The sequence below is a fragment of the Berghia stephanieae genome, chromosome 9 (genome assembly GCF_034508935.2).
Source record: "Berghia stephanieae isolate SIO BIC M18660-M18661 chromosome 9, UCSD_Bste_1.3, whole genome shotgun sequence".
Taxonomy (NCBI): Eukaryota; Metazoa; Mollusca; class Gastropoda; order Nudibranchia; family Aeolidiidae; genus Berghia; species Berghia stephanieae.
The window spans coordinates 28,962,368-28,977,514 of record NC_088368.1 but is presented as its reverse complement, the minus strand read 5'-3'; the positions used below and the strand labels follow the sequence as shown (position 1 = coordinate 28,977,514).

The 15,147-nt window shown below is 34.7% G+C and overlaps 1 protein-coding gene across 5 annotated transcripts in view; it reads right to left on the bottom strand.

Annotated features, from left to right (window-relative positions):
• The window catches only part of LOC144980001 (uncharacterized), a 66,299-nt gene that overhangs the window by 34,558 nt on the left and 16,594 nt on the right, over positions 1 to 15,147 (bottom strand). For all 5 annotated transcript variants that reach the window (XM_078927437.1, XM_078927436.1, XM_078927434.1 and 2 more), the window contains 8 exons: positions 10,184 to 10,393; positions 8,291 to 8,411; positions 7,983 to 8,099; positions 4,714 to 4,779; positions 3,189 to 3,350; positions 2,110 to 2,222; positions 836 to 1,051; positions 79 to 222 (listed from right to left, as the gene is read on the bottom strand). In XM_078927437.1, coding sequence (XP_078783563.1) covers positions 79 to 222; positions 836 to 1,051; positions 2,110 to 2,222; positions 3,189 to 3,350; positions 4,714 to 4,779; positions 7,983 to 8,099; positions 8,291 to 8,411; positions 10,184 to 10,393 — 1,149 coding nt within the window. The remainder of the gene's footprint in view (positions 1 to 78; positions 223 to 835; positions 1,052 to 2,109; positions 2,223 to 3,188; positions 3,351 to 4,713; positions 4,780 to 7,982; positions 8,100 to 8,290; positions 8,412 to 10,183; positions 10,394 to 15,147) is intronic.

Here is a 15,147-nt window from a genome sequence, read left to right as displayed (position 1 = left end):
TCTAAGGACTACTTTTTTATATCAATTGACGAATAGATAATATCTATAATAATTCCACTTAAATCTTTATGTCCATACCTCATATCGTACTGTCATGTCCATCAGCCCGCCATACGTGGCTGTGAAGTCCAATTCAATTTTGTTGGCAGATGTAATAGAGACAAGACCCCGTCCAGTTATAGAGGCATCTGATGTACCGTGTCCGGCTCTAAGTCTAATCCCCTGTGTGTGTATAACGAGATGATAAGTATGGTATTGATGATGCTGACAACAACAATGATAATAATAATAATAATAATAATAATAATAATAATGATAATAATAATAATAATAAGAAGAAGAAGAAGAAGAAGAAGAAGAAGAAGAAGAAGAAGAAGAAGAAGGATAATGATAATAATAATCATCATATTATCATTATTATCATCATCATTATTATTATTATTATTATTATTATTAGTAGAAGTAGTAGTAGTAGTAGTAGTAGTAGTAGTAGTAGTAGTAGTAGTAGTAGTAGTAGTAGTAGTAGTAGTAGTAGTAGTAGTAGTAGTAGTAGTAGTAGTAGTAGTATAGTACTGTTATTATTTATTAATATCATGATTATTATTATCATTATTATTATTATTGTTATTATTATTATCATTATTATTATTATCATTATTATTATTATTATTATTATTATTATTATTATTATTATTATTATTATTATTACTACTACTACTACTACTACTACTACTATCTTCACGACAATATCTTAGTAATTGTAATGCTAAGCTGAGGGATCAAGAAACTCTCATTAAATTGAAAGCTTGGATTAAAAATAAACAGCTTTGCTAACCTCTGAGCTAATCATCTCGGGTTCCAAGATGATGAGATCCAATTTAGGGACAAAACTACCACTGTTTGGCACCTTGCAGTCTCTGCTCCCAATATTGCTTCTGCAGTTACATTGTCCAGATGCCACGTTGCAAGAATCGTCGAGAGCACCACCAGCATCGCATGCACAGTCAAGACACCCATCAGGATTTGCTGCGTCGAAGCCATACGTGTTGGGCTAACATAATATAAGAAAAAATATTCCAGTGATTTGAATAACAACAACAACAGTTTCTTTATACACTGCAGTTTCTGATATAATTGAAATAGTATAGGCTACAATAAAAATGAGCAAAAGTCGGCCGGAGCAGAAAAATAAGTACCTTTAAAAAAGGTCAAATCTGGGTAATATGGTAATATAATTGTAAATTTTAAAATTTTAAACATGAACTTCAATGTCCAACATCATAGCCAAAGTTTTACCAGGCTTGTTGGGTTTTATGGTGGGTTTATTAGGTCATACCAAGCCATTCTTCCATAGCATGAAGTATAACTTGCTTTCAGCCTTTCTTTTTTGTAATATGATAATATAATATCGGTCACTACCTACTGCCAGATACTGACTGAGTCGAGTGAGATAATATGTGTAATATGCTTTACCTAAGGACACAACGCCAGAACCAGATTTTTGCTAGTATAGTCATCCAACATGTCATTACTCATTTAATATTGCTTGACTTTATTACAAAAAAATGTAAATGGTGCTGCTCGAAGCTCGAAGAAATAAATAACAATTGAATGTACGCTTCAATTTAATATACAAATACTGATAAATGGACGTTTTGGGTTTCCCCTTTATCAGCAAAACAGGATGAATGAAACACTACAGACGAATTATCTTAACAACGCCACTATCGCATTATCTCATTCGTCTGTAGTGTTTCATTCATCCTGTTTTGTTGATAAAGGGGAAACCCAAAAAGTGCATTTTATCTGTTTGCGTATATAAATTGAAGCTTACATTCAATTTCACATTGTTATTTATTACCCAAAAAAAGACACTCAAATGCATTTTCATTATAATCCTCGGTAGTCATTGTTGATCTCTAATTTCTATTCAATATTTTTTCCTCTGGTCAAATATTAATATTTTGTGTAATTTAAAGATCAAACCTAATTGAAATTTGAGGCCAAGCTGTTTATTCATATGTAGTATGAGCTTATATATATATATATATATATATATATATATATATATATATATATATATATATATATATATATATATGGACTTACCTTGCAAGTGTTACAAGTGCCCCCTTGAACGTTTGCCCGGCACAAACATGCTCCATCTGTCTTGTTACACATAGAATTGTCTCCAATTGTGCCTGACGGGTTGCATGCACAGGCTAAATTATGGAGAAATATAAATTGCACAAAAATGCTTTAAAACAATTAACGTACTTTTATTGAGGAGAATAAAATTAGTTTTATCAAAATATTAAAAAACTCCAATGTGGCCATTCTGATCATTTGACCTATTGCCTTAAGTATCTCCTTACCAGCCATTTTCAGGATTTTCCCCAAAACTTCACACCCAACTAACACAAAAATAGATTTTTTATCACTCAAACACAACAGCAGTAAGTTCTTGTGATACATAATTTCTTTAGCAAAACATGCTCTACAACACACTTTTCATTTCCTTGAAATTTTATGATGTACAAGAGAAATTTAAATAAGAATAATGTTGGTTGTATCGTAACGAATGTGACGATTTTCCAATTGTTGGTAAGGAGAGGGTTAAGAGGGTTTTATGTCTGGTTTGTTTATATGCTAAAACTTGATTTTAATGTCAAAAATATGAGACTTGAATTCAAATTTATAATAATATAAGAATAAACATAATTTTCCACGAGATTAAAAAACCTAAAATGTCACATTTCAGATCATTTTAATTACAAAATTACTTTTAGGCATCTGGTACACGCTGACAAAAGAGACATAATATTTTGACAATAAATATCTAGCAAAGTATAGAAATAAGCCTGGTGGGGGTGGGGGTGATAAGATGGAGTCAAACATACATGTAGCATAAATGAAATTGATTAAAGAGCAGTTATCATTTAAAATTTTTGTACGACATTGTCTCCAACTTCTTTGGATGCCCTATATATCATGATTAATTTATGATTATTAGTTGATAAATTATTTCAAGCGACTCTATGCTGATGTTAACTCACATAATCGTTTATATGTCTTTTTTTCTCACAATTATGGAAAAGCTTGAATCCAACAAATATTTATTTGTACTTGTATTAAGTTACTCAATTTATTTTCTACTCAAATCTTTTGATGTAATCACAATGATTTACCTTGACATCCTTGAGCATTCCCAGCTTCCAATCCATAGAAAGTGTCCTTGCATTCCCCACAGTCACGGCCCATAACATTCGTCTTACACGAACACTGACCATTGTTGATGTCGCAAGAGTTCAGTTGGCCTGCAAGCGTCCCGGCCTCATTACAGTTACAAGCTGGAAATGGAAATAAGAAAATAACAAGAATACAATCAAAGAAAAAAAGATAACAAAAGAGAAGAATAAAGTAACGGAATAACGTTTCTAAAGAAGGGAACTAGAATGACACTGGGTTCTTGATTTTAATTCTTGTTTTAAGTATAGGGAATGTGATTAGCGGAAGAGTAGCGTCCCTTGATTGGACGTCACGGCAGAAAAGTTATTAGAGAGAGAACGTCATGTTGATTGTGCGCATGCGTCTGTCGTCCTCACTTCCGGTGAAAGCGGCTTGAGACACTTCACCGAAAGCGAGGACGAGAGAGACGCATGCGCAAAACCAAATTGACGTTCTCTCTGTAAGGTGACGTCCAATCAAGGGACGCTACTCTTCCGCTAATCTCATTCCCTATCTAAATCAAATAATTGCAGTATTTAATGATGGCATGCTGTAAAGTAAAATATTCACAAGATCTGGCCAAACAAAAAATGCTTTAAATGCTTTACAAGGGGCCCAATCCAAGCCAATAGCAACATTTAACATGTAGAATGCAACATGACGCCTGCAGACATTATTGCAATTTTTTATTGACAAACACTGATAATTAACTGCCAAGTACTCATTTGAAGCCTAAGTGCAGTGAAATAATGTGAGTCCAAGGACTCAATTTGGCACCGCCAACAGCAGGTCTCATACCAGGGACCTAGAGGTTCAGAAGCTAGTGTCGTACCATATAAATAATCCACAAAACCATAACTAGCACATAAAACTCTAGTAACCATTAGTGTTTATTGCTTATTAAAGATAATTTAATGAGAATTAATTATCGCATTTCTAGCCAGCTATAAATGACAACAATGGAGTAACTAACATCAACTTCATTTAGTCTGTGACACACTTATCTACGTGTAATAACCAAAGAGGGCCTTTCTTTATAAAGTAAGCCTTTCTATGGTCTGTATTTGACTTAACTCACTCAATCCTAGAGATTTTTGCTACTTTTCGAAATTGGAAAAAAATGTGTTTAAATATGAGCATGTACATAGATAGTTTTATTCAACTACCACTAACATGCAAAAACTAAAAACATTAGCTTTGATACTACGCCTATAATTTGTCAATGTGAAATGTAATAAATGGCCATGGGGTAAAAGTAACCCGGGTAAACTACAAATATAGTCGGAGTTAAACGGGCCGCTACCATAGGTTGTTTTTTTTAAATTCAAGACAGTCCTGTCTTCACAAATATCACCATTCGAAAGAAAAGTAATGTCATGCAATGTCCTTTTGAATCTTGTATGGTCTAAGACTGTGAGGTGAAATAGTAACAAACAAGCCCAGTGCTAGATGGTATAGACTGTAATAGTAATCTATTATACATACCTAGACAATAGTCTCCACCATTTGTTGTGTCATTTGCAGATGCCCAAGTGGAGTTGATATAGAATCCTATTTTAAGAGAATGAGTTTAACAGTTCAAGTGTATTTAACTTCATGATATTACAAGCATACCATATACCATTGTAAATGTCCAAGAGAGAGAGAGAGAGAGAGAGAGAGAGAGAGAGAGAGAGAGAGAGAGAGAGAGAGAGAGAGAGAGAGAGAAAGATAGAGAGAGAGAAAGAAAAATAGAGAGAGAGAGATAACAGGATCGATCTGAGATCTGGTGAAGGTTATCAAAGTACAGGCTTTCCATCTTATAACATGTTACATGACAATAGTAATAAAATATGGAGTAGAATGAGGACAGTGATTGTGATATGAGGAATGGTGAAAGAGAAGGATGGTGATAGAAACAGAAAGAAGGTTGTTGTGATGATGATGATGATGATGATGATGATGATGATGATGATGATGATGATGATGATGATGATGATGATGATGACGATGATAATTATGATGATGATGATGGTGATGATGATGATGATGATGATGATGATGATGATGATGATTAAGATGTTATTTATGGGCATGTGTGCGCGCGTGTATGTCAATATATGTCAATATATTATTATTTTATGCATGTTCCTTATAATATTGTAATAGCATGTTTAACCAAAGGAAAAATTGCCACTATTTTGAGGACATTAAGATATATAATTATTGTATTATCATTATTATTTTATCCTGTTAGGTATCATAATTTTACATCACAGTAAATCTCAATTGGGTATCCCGATAGCTCAATTGGCGAACCACTCACTGCACACACAAAAGGACTGAGGACAATCCCAGGTGAATCGATATAATCTATGTTTGACACTCCGTCTACCTTGCAGTGATTGGGTAGATGACTCTGAAAGATCTGGTGGAAAATGCTTTTCGATAGAGCATCAAGCAATTGCTATTGTCCGTTTCACGCTATGGACACAGGATTTTCTCCGGCTCCAAGGGGACTAATGGCTCTAAAGGATTGCTTAATTATAATATTTATCACCCACCCATGAGGATGTGATCTATATTTTCTGCGTGCAGATAGAGTCATGATGTAACCACAATAATAATTAGGGTTTAGAAATTCAAATACTTAATATATTGGCAATGTGATGATAACTAAAATGATACCTAGAGCTTTGTAAAAGGAGAACAAAATAGAGATGCTTATTATAATCATTTATCTTGAGATTGAAAAATGTGGAATAATTCCATTAATTTTATTTTTTCCACCCAGTATTCAGATTTAATGACCGATGGATGTTGTGTCATTTTCTTTTTTTTTTTTTTTATGGAAACGAAAACAAGAAAAAATAATAATTCACGATCAATGTGACAGTAATCTACCTCAAAGCTTAAAGCTCCCTTCCATGTGAATTGAATTATTAACAAAATAACTTTCAAAATATAAATATAGCAACTTTAAACGTAATACCTTTGTTTATGCCAACATAAAGATATGAATCCTCATTAGTTTTCAACAAGCTGTTTTCAATTAAGTTAAGTAAAAGGACATTATGGAAGAGAATCTGAGTACAAATTTCTTCCGCTGTCAAAGGTTTACAACTGCAAAGCCATCTGATCCATAGGGCGGGTGAAAACTGATTCTAAGCTCTAATGTCAAATACAATTTCTTTTTTAATTATCCGTTTCTTTTTAAATTATCAATTTACGGAAATTACTGGAGTAAAAGCTCTATATTTATCTTTGATAGATATTTACTCTTGTAAAAGTCCTTCAAATGTTTCAGCAAAGTTGCATGTAATTTATTGCTTCCATACCTTTAATAGAGTTAGAGCGCGACCTTAAATTGAAAAATAAATCCAGTGATAAGCGGATTTTTTCCTTTCTAAAAAAATGAAGCAACTAACTCAACAGAGGAAGCAATTGTTATCATTATAGCTTTACTGAATAGGAAAATATTTATTGTTACTGAAAAGTTCAACTGCTCTGAGCATTGCAATACATCAAAATACAGTGATTTCCACTTATAAGCACTTCTCCTGCAAGCACGATTCGGCTATAAGCACGCTCGGGGTACGAAACAGGATTTTGTTTTACTAAATATATTAATCCTTTCAAAAGCACCCTCACTGTTTTAAGCACCCTCAATTTTTTAACCTTTACTTTTAAAATTACAAAAATAAAAGAAAATACATATACCAGATTAAAAATACCATGACTATTAATACAAAAGATTGAAAAATGGGGTTACAGAAACCATCACAATGCTCTGCGAGTGACTTATGATCCACAGCTCACTATTCCACCGTTGTTTCCGTTGCGCAAAACAATTGACACTTCAGTGACGCAAACGGACAATGTACATATGCAAGGCCTTCTATATAGAGGGCCTTGACATATGCCATAAAATCTTAAGCCACCGTTTGATTACCGAGATGTTAAGTGCTTTACGATATAAGGTATTAAAAAAAGGTTTGTACCTGTAATATTTTTCTGTGACATTCTTGATTTCATGCATGTATCTATTGACAAGTCTATTTTGTGCTACAAACCTTCAATCTGCACCAACAACCTCAGAGGTTAAACAAGCAATTAAAAACCACCAGACTTTATCTTCAATTTAATGTTCAAGAACAGAGTAGGAAAAAGTTCACAGAAATAAAGGATGATATAAACTGGTGCACTCAACCAAAAATAAAGTCAAAGATTCACAAGCTTCTTTACACCTCTTCCCACTCCAACAGCGTAATGCTGTCGCAGAACAGAACATAAAGGGTTTGTTTTCCCTAAAAAAGATAATATTAAAAAGAAAAAACAGCTAAAACAATGACTTTTTAATGGACAAATGGCAGTTCCAAGCCTGCAACATTGTGCATACTGTTATGTATATAATATTGGGAACTCAAGGAATAAATTATATTTACTGTAATATGGTCATAAAACGTAGACTAGCAACAAACAAAAAACATTTCCCCTTCAAAGCACAACCCAGCTATAAACAGGCACTTCTTGATTCCAGAGGGCTGTGCTTATAAGTGGAGACCACTGTACTAAGGATCTGGCCAATCATGATATGTTTTTTATTTTCCCAAATTTTGATAAATTTTGACTTTGCATAAGGCATTATAAATACAGGATACCATACGACTCACATTTGACTGGGTATAGCATGAAATTTTGTGAAAAATAATTTTCTGGGGATTCTATGTGATCGTAATATGCGACATGAAATAATTTTAAAATAATACAATTACCTGGAGCACAAGTGTTACAAAAATCGCCTGCTGTATTGTCCTTGCATGCTTGACACACTCCATAGTCCTTTGCTTGGTCATACACACATGCATCAGAGTGCTGATTACATGAACATTCTGTGTTCATAGAAAAAGCCAATAGATAATAAATCATGCACATGGATATAAAAATAACAAGGGAAAGAAATATCCCACATAGAAAATATTTGATTATAATGATAATAATAATAATAATAATAATAATAATAATAATAATAATAATAATAATGATGATGATGATGATGATGACGACGACGACGACGACTTACTCTGACAAGCTCCAGCGTTGCTGGTACTCCCGTACTTCCATGACTGGTTGTTATATAAGGGCAAACAACTCTCACATTGTTGGCCAGAAGTGAAGTGTTGGCATTGGCATGTTGCCTCATTCTAAATAAATAAATTAATTAATAAATAAAAAGCGAAATCATCCTTTGCAAATGGCATTCTCTTTATAATTAGTTTGGGGAAATAGAAAAAGACGTGAAATTTTGGATCGTATAGGGATGGTATGCATGAAAACACAGTTGTGACAGCATACGACAGAGAGGACACTATAAAACAAGGTATGTTTTAAGCTAGTAAAATTCTTCCTACACTTCTTTAATTTTTCAATTGAGCACATTCTTTACCCATCCCTATGGAAAGTGTGTTATATATAATAGTGTAATTTTCAAACAAAGACTAAAAAGAGATAATGAAATATTGCATGCAGCATTGGAAAGTGAAAAATGCTAAAGAAAAAAAATGTTCATTGTCAAAAGCAGGGCTCAAACCCATATCCTCCAGACTTTAGAGCAACATCCGTATCTCACATGCATTTTTATCCTTTTAGACTATAAATCCATTGTTAAATACTAGTGGAGAACCCGCAACATTTACGGAAAATTAAAGGATTTTATAAACAAGCACTTATCTGTTTATATCACACTATTGTGGAAATTAACATAGATCGAGAGAAATCTTTTAAGCCATGGACGATCTAAATTAGTTCCATAATAAAGTCTGTAGGCGCGCTCAAATGAATCTGGCAACACATCTTCACTGTAAATTTAACTTGAAAACATTTTTGTAAAATGGGACGAATTTTGACATAGATAAATTACAAATTATAAGGATTACACCCAAGCACTTATATCTACATGTATTTCAATTTTATAACTATGGTGGAAATTAAATTAGACCAAGACAAATCTTTTTGAGCCATCAAAGGTCAAAATCTGTCCAGTAATAATGTCTGTTTATAAACTTATTTTCCGATTGGACAAATAAAATGACAAATGTATTCTTTAAATTTGACAGATGAAATAAATAAGTCCATCCAATATTTTGTATTCCATAAACTATTAAAATCGTGAAGAACTATTTTACAAACTGAACTTATGCCATTTAGGCTAAACAAATATATTATACATGCTATATTCCAGTTATAACGTTTGTTGACAAACTCATTCTTCTGATTGGACAGATACAATAAAATGAGTTCAACAATGACCTAAATCATGTTTTTTGTTGACCAATGTATTCTCCCAATTGGACAGATGAAATATAATGAGTTCACTCATATTGATTTATTCCATAACGATTAAAATCTGTGAGGAAATGTTTTACAAAGCTGAAATTATGCTGGTTTAATTTAGCTCATCGAATATATCATACATGCTACGGTCCAGCAATAAAGTCTATTGACAAATTTCCTTCTTCAGACTGGACAGAATGAACGATCATTATTCCATGGCAGATTTTATAAATAATTATTTGAGTCGATGAGTGATAAAATTACCCTTAATTTAGAAAAGGTTCGCAAGTTACTTGTAGCTATATCAATCTGTAAAAATTGTTTTATAACTTTTTAGATTTGCCAGTTATTCTGTGTTCGTTGGCAAAAAATTAACAATTTGGACCCCCATTTTTTAAAGAATAGATTCTGGTAGAGTAAACATTGACATTGCAAAGAACAATTTACTTTGCCAAAGGTTATTGTCGCATGCTACAGAAAACAGTACAAGCTAGCTTCATGGACCTGATACATTTCTAAAAAGCTTTATTTTAAAAACATTTGAGTCTCAGCGCTCTACTTCAAAAAATAATTAATTTCACTTTTTTTTCTCTGATACTGGTCGTGCAAATTTTTTGTAAATATTCCGGTCTGATGTACTTACAGGACCACCACAAATCTCAGCATGTCCATTGCATTGGCATCTCACATCCAAGAGAAAATCACTGATAGCCACATACTTTTGCAGGGGAGCCCCTCGATCCAAGTTCACAAAGGCAAAGCGAACAGCTGTGGTGGAGAAATACTTGGCCACTTCTGGTTTATTTTTGTATTCGGACGAGTGGACATCAATAATACCAGGATAGTAGAATACCTGACAAATTAATAAGATAAAATCGAAACTAAAATTATACATATGCACACACAACTAACTTTACTTATAGCAGAGCTGCCAACCCCAAGAGGTGAAAAAGTGTACAATCAGACCCCAAAAAAAAGAGAACGATTGTGAAGAAAAAAATGTGTGCAATCCTAGTGTGCAATAATGTACACTCCAAGAAAATGACAATGGTAAAAAAAAAAAGAGAAAAAGTCATAAACATAAACATAAAGCCATGAATTGCATTATTTATATTTTCTTACTATTTTACAATTTAGAATGGACGTTTAGTTTGTGATTTGGTGATTCTGGGTAGAAATTGAAGCAACAGTGGCTTTCTTGGCTTTAAAATGAAGATCACTTGGCAGAGAAATTCACCACTTCTATTCCATCTGACAAGATTGAACAACTGAGCCTCTAACAAGCTGCATTGGAGTGAGACATTATGAGGACTACCATCATGCAACTGCTCAAAGGTTCTTATTCTCTCCAATCTGATGGTCCAGCATTTCCAATCTAAACCAAAGCTTAGCATTTTCATTGAGTGAGTCTCAGCTAGCTGAGAGTTTTGCGACCTACTTTAACTCTAAGATTGTCGATATGAGGAAGGAGATGTACTCCGCAACTACCCAAAGACCATGTTTTAAAAGTTTTGATGACACTCCACTGTGCATATTTGAACCAGCAACAGAAGAAGACGTTCGATAAATTGTGAGGAACAACCCAGCACAATTTTTTTTGTTTTGGACCCAATTCCTACATGTTATTTAAAGAACACATAGATGTTTTATTATCAACAGTAACCAGCGTTATCAATGATTGTCTCAGTTCAGGTATAGTTCCTGGTTCGTTTTAAAAAAGCCATTGTCAAACCTCTTTTGAAGAAAAGTGATATAAACATAAATGACTTCAAAGATTACAGACCTGTATCATCAGTTATATTATTATTTATGTTATACAGATCAGTAAACTTATTTATCATAATATTATTAGAAGCAAACACACATCTACACACACACACAAACACATACAGAGAGACAGAGAGAGAGAGAGAGAGAGAGAGAGAGAGAGAGAGAGAGAGGGTGGTTGGATAAAGTAATGAAGAGAAGAAGGTGATGAAGAGATAGGGTGTGTGTGTGTGTGTGTGTGTGTGTGTTTGTGTGCGTGTGTGTGAAAGTATGTGTGTGTTTGTGTGGAGGAGCGAGTGTAAGTGAGTGAGTGAGTGAATGAGAGAGAGAGGGAAGGAGGGGGTGGGGGAAATAAAGTGAGTATCTAGCTACAAATGCGTGATCTGACAGTCAGTGAAAGTTTGTATTTTTTTGAAAGGGGGCCAATTTCGATCAACATGTTGCCTGGATGATCAGGGATTTAGAGTAATTGTACTGCCTACACTGAAGAAAACACGTATTTAAAATTTCAGCCAGAAAACTCGTCCATCAAATATCGATCGATTAAAACGACCCTCAACTTTCCAAAAACTCTCAACCCTGGGAATTCCAGTTAGACTTCTTTGAAGTCCCAGGTTGGAGAGTTTTTGACACGATGGGAGTCAATTTTATCGATCTATATTTGAAGGACGAGTTTCTGGCCAAAGTTTTAAAAACTTGTTTTGTTTGATTTTTATTTTTGTCGGAGTACGGCAGTGTAAATGCGTTAAATTATTATGACTATAAAATGTTTATTAAAGCTACTTATCCATTAGTCATTTTAGAGTATTATCGAAGGGAGAGTGTAAGTACAGTATTAACATCCCTTTTGAAAACCATAATCTATATATTCATGACGCAAATAGAAGCTGGGTTTTTCATGTATTATAACTTGTGCGGCTATGTGGTCTTGTGTTATGACACTCGGTTTCGGGTCTTAAGGTCCTGGGTTCGAGCCTCACTCGGCACATAGTCGATTCTTTGGAAAAGACTCTTTACTCCCATTCTCTCGCGTACTCATGTGTAAAATGTGCAGTTTGATTTCAATTTTATCCACCATGATGTTATATCATACCGTTTTAACATACGTGTTGACTAGTAAAAAAAAAATTAAAAATTGAGCTTTTATATAGGCAATATCCACTAAACGTGCACAAAGCGCTGTACAAGGGGTCCCTGGTCAACAGCAACATTTAACATTTAGGACAAGACATGACGCCTGTAAGGCGATATTATAATTTTTTCGGACAGAGACAACTCTGTTGACGGCCAGGTACTCATTTTACACCTGAGTACGGTGAGAGAATGTGAGTAAAGAGCCTTTTCCAAGGACTCAACTATGCACCGAGCGAGGCTCGAACCCAGGACCTTCCGATCCGAAAGCGAATGTCATACCACAAGGCCACATAGCCGCACTAGTATATACTAGTGCACTAGTAGACTAGTATATGCAAGTCTGATAACCAAAACTGATTTTATTTCATTGATGTGATGGAAATACCTTCAAAATTTGGAGAAAAAAAAATATTTTGAAAAAAATATTCGCTACAACGACGATAAGCCTAGCCTTTTATTGTATTCGGTTATCAAACGCGTGGATAATAATATGTGCATGATACGGGTATTTATATTGGGTTGAAGTAGACGCCGAACAGAGACTAAGGTTAAATTATGATAAGAAAAGATAATTAGAATCTCGGTTTTCGTAATCAAAGACCGCGATAAAATATTTAAAATATAAATTCAAGTTTCACATCTTAATATTTTCTGTTATAAATTCAATGTCAGCCTCTAAATCTACCCGACACAATAAATACTTCATAATAGGTTACATATAATAGGTTTTTTCCCGACGTACACTTATTTGTAGGTCTGATAATCCAATTCTTTATGGGCTCATTGTTGTAATAGAAATATCATAATATTACGTAAAATATTGTCCATTCCAACTAGGCCCATAAGTGCGTTCTGATGTCAGACCTGCATAATATATGTACTTGTCGGTTTGCCCCAAAAAAGCTCTAACAGTGGCGGTACGGCTCTGTTCGATTGAGGCCCTCGTCGCAACACCGTTTACTGAGTCTTTTGGGGATGTCTTTTTGCACTAACAACAACATGAAATAATAGGAAGAATCACGAATTTTAAATGAGTCTGTACTTACAACCAATTGCTAAAAATACAGGTGGGTTGGGTTTATTGCTGTGATTAAACTTTTTTTAAAATCTTTCTTTCGTAACTAACAAAACGATTCGTGATTTGTCCAAAAACGTTCAGAAGTCCATTGAAAACGGCTGTGTTCAGGGCGACTAGAAAAATGCAAAATTTAAATGTCAGTGCAATACCTTTTTTAAGATGGAGGGGAACATTTTATATCTAATATCATTAACCTGTTTCACACACGCCAGTGTCACGAATGATTTTAAACACATCCATTTTCACAACATTATGGAACACAAACTGACAAACACAGTCGTCTCATTATTTCACGATTGATTTTATAGTAAGTCAAATAAATGATCAGAACTCAATGCAACTTTTGAGCGATGACTCAAAGATAGACCTGACCCCGTGACCCTCAGCAAAGTATTCTTGAGCTTTAAACTTGAGCTTTTACTTAGCACAATATCCACTAAACGTGCTCAAAGCGCTTTACAAATGGTCCCTGACCAACTGCAATACGTAACATGTAGAACGAGACATAACACCTACTAGGCGATTTTACAATTTTTCCGACAGAGACAACGCTGTTAACAGCCAGGTACTCATTTTACACCTGAGGACGGTGAGAGAATGTGAGTAAAGAGTCTTTTCCAAGGACTCAACGATGTGCCGAGCCAGGCTCGAACCCAGGACCTTCCAATCCTAAAGCGAGTGTTATACCACAAGATCACATAGCCGCACTATTCAATAGTATTCGAAAGTGTGCCATATCTATCCATGCCTATTACCGAAACTGTAACACGTTGACAGCGGGTTCTGATAGTCCTACACGATCTACTATCCAGTCAGCACCAACTTCTGAAGGTTTCAAACTACAATGTTATGATGATCCGCCAAATCGATAGGGCATTCGTGTACCATCGCATATCAGTTCAGAAATACGCTTCAACAGTCTTAACGTCACTTCCCTCGTAGTGAAACATGGTAACTTAGTAACTGGCTCTAAACTATCGGAACAAGGCGGACGCCCTTATTAAATTAATATTTCTCCGACGAGCATAAAAGCGTATCCAGAGGGGAAAAAAAAACATTATAAATCTGATCATGTTTTGACTTTTACACATTCTGATCACAAGACATATGAAAAGTTCTAGCCAGCATGAAGAATAAAAAGTACCGATTTTCTTTGTTTAGAACCACGATGGCCGCCGTTGCTGGGCGACGTGACATCAAACTATTGAATCCAATTATGGTTGACGTTTGATTACAGGTTCTGTCCTGGCTGCCCCAGGTTTCTCCTCATATTGATACAGAAGCTTCTCTCCCAGTTAAGAGGGGGAAAAAATGTTCTCCGATCCAATGTGATCCACAGTCTTTCCACCATGCCTGAGTCATAATATTTCTTGTTATCAAACCAATGTATACACCTTCTCTCTCTCTCTCTCTCTCTCTCTCTCTCTCTCTCTCTCTCTCTCTCTCTCTCTCTCTCTGTGTGTGTGTGTGTGTGTGTGTGTGTGTGTCTCTCTCTCTCTTTCTCTCTCTCTATCTCTTTCTCTCTCTCCCTCTCTCTCTCTTTCTCTCTCTCTCTCTCTCTCTCTCTCTCTCTCTCTCTCTCTCTCTCTCTTTCTCTCTATTTCTCTATATCACGGCAGTCTTAAAAT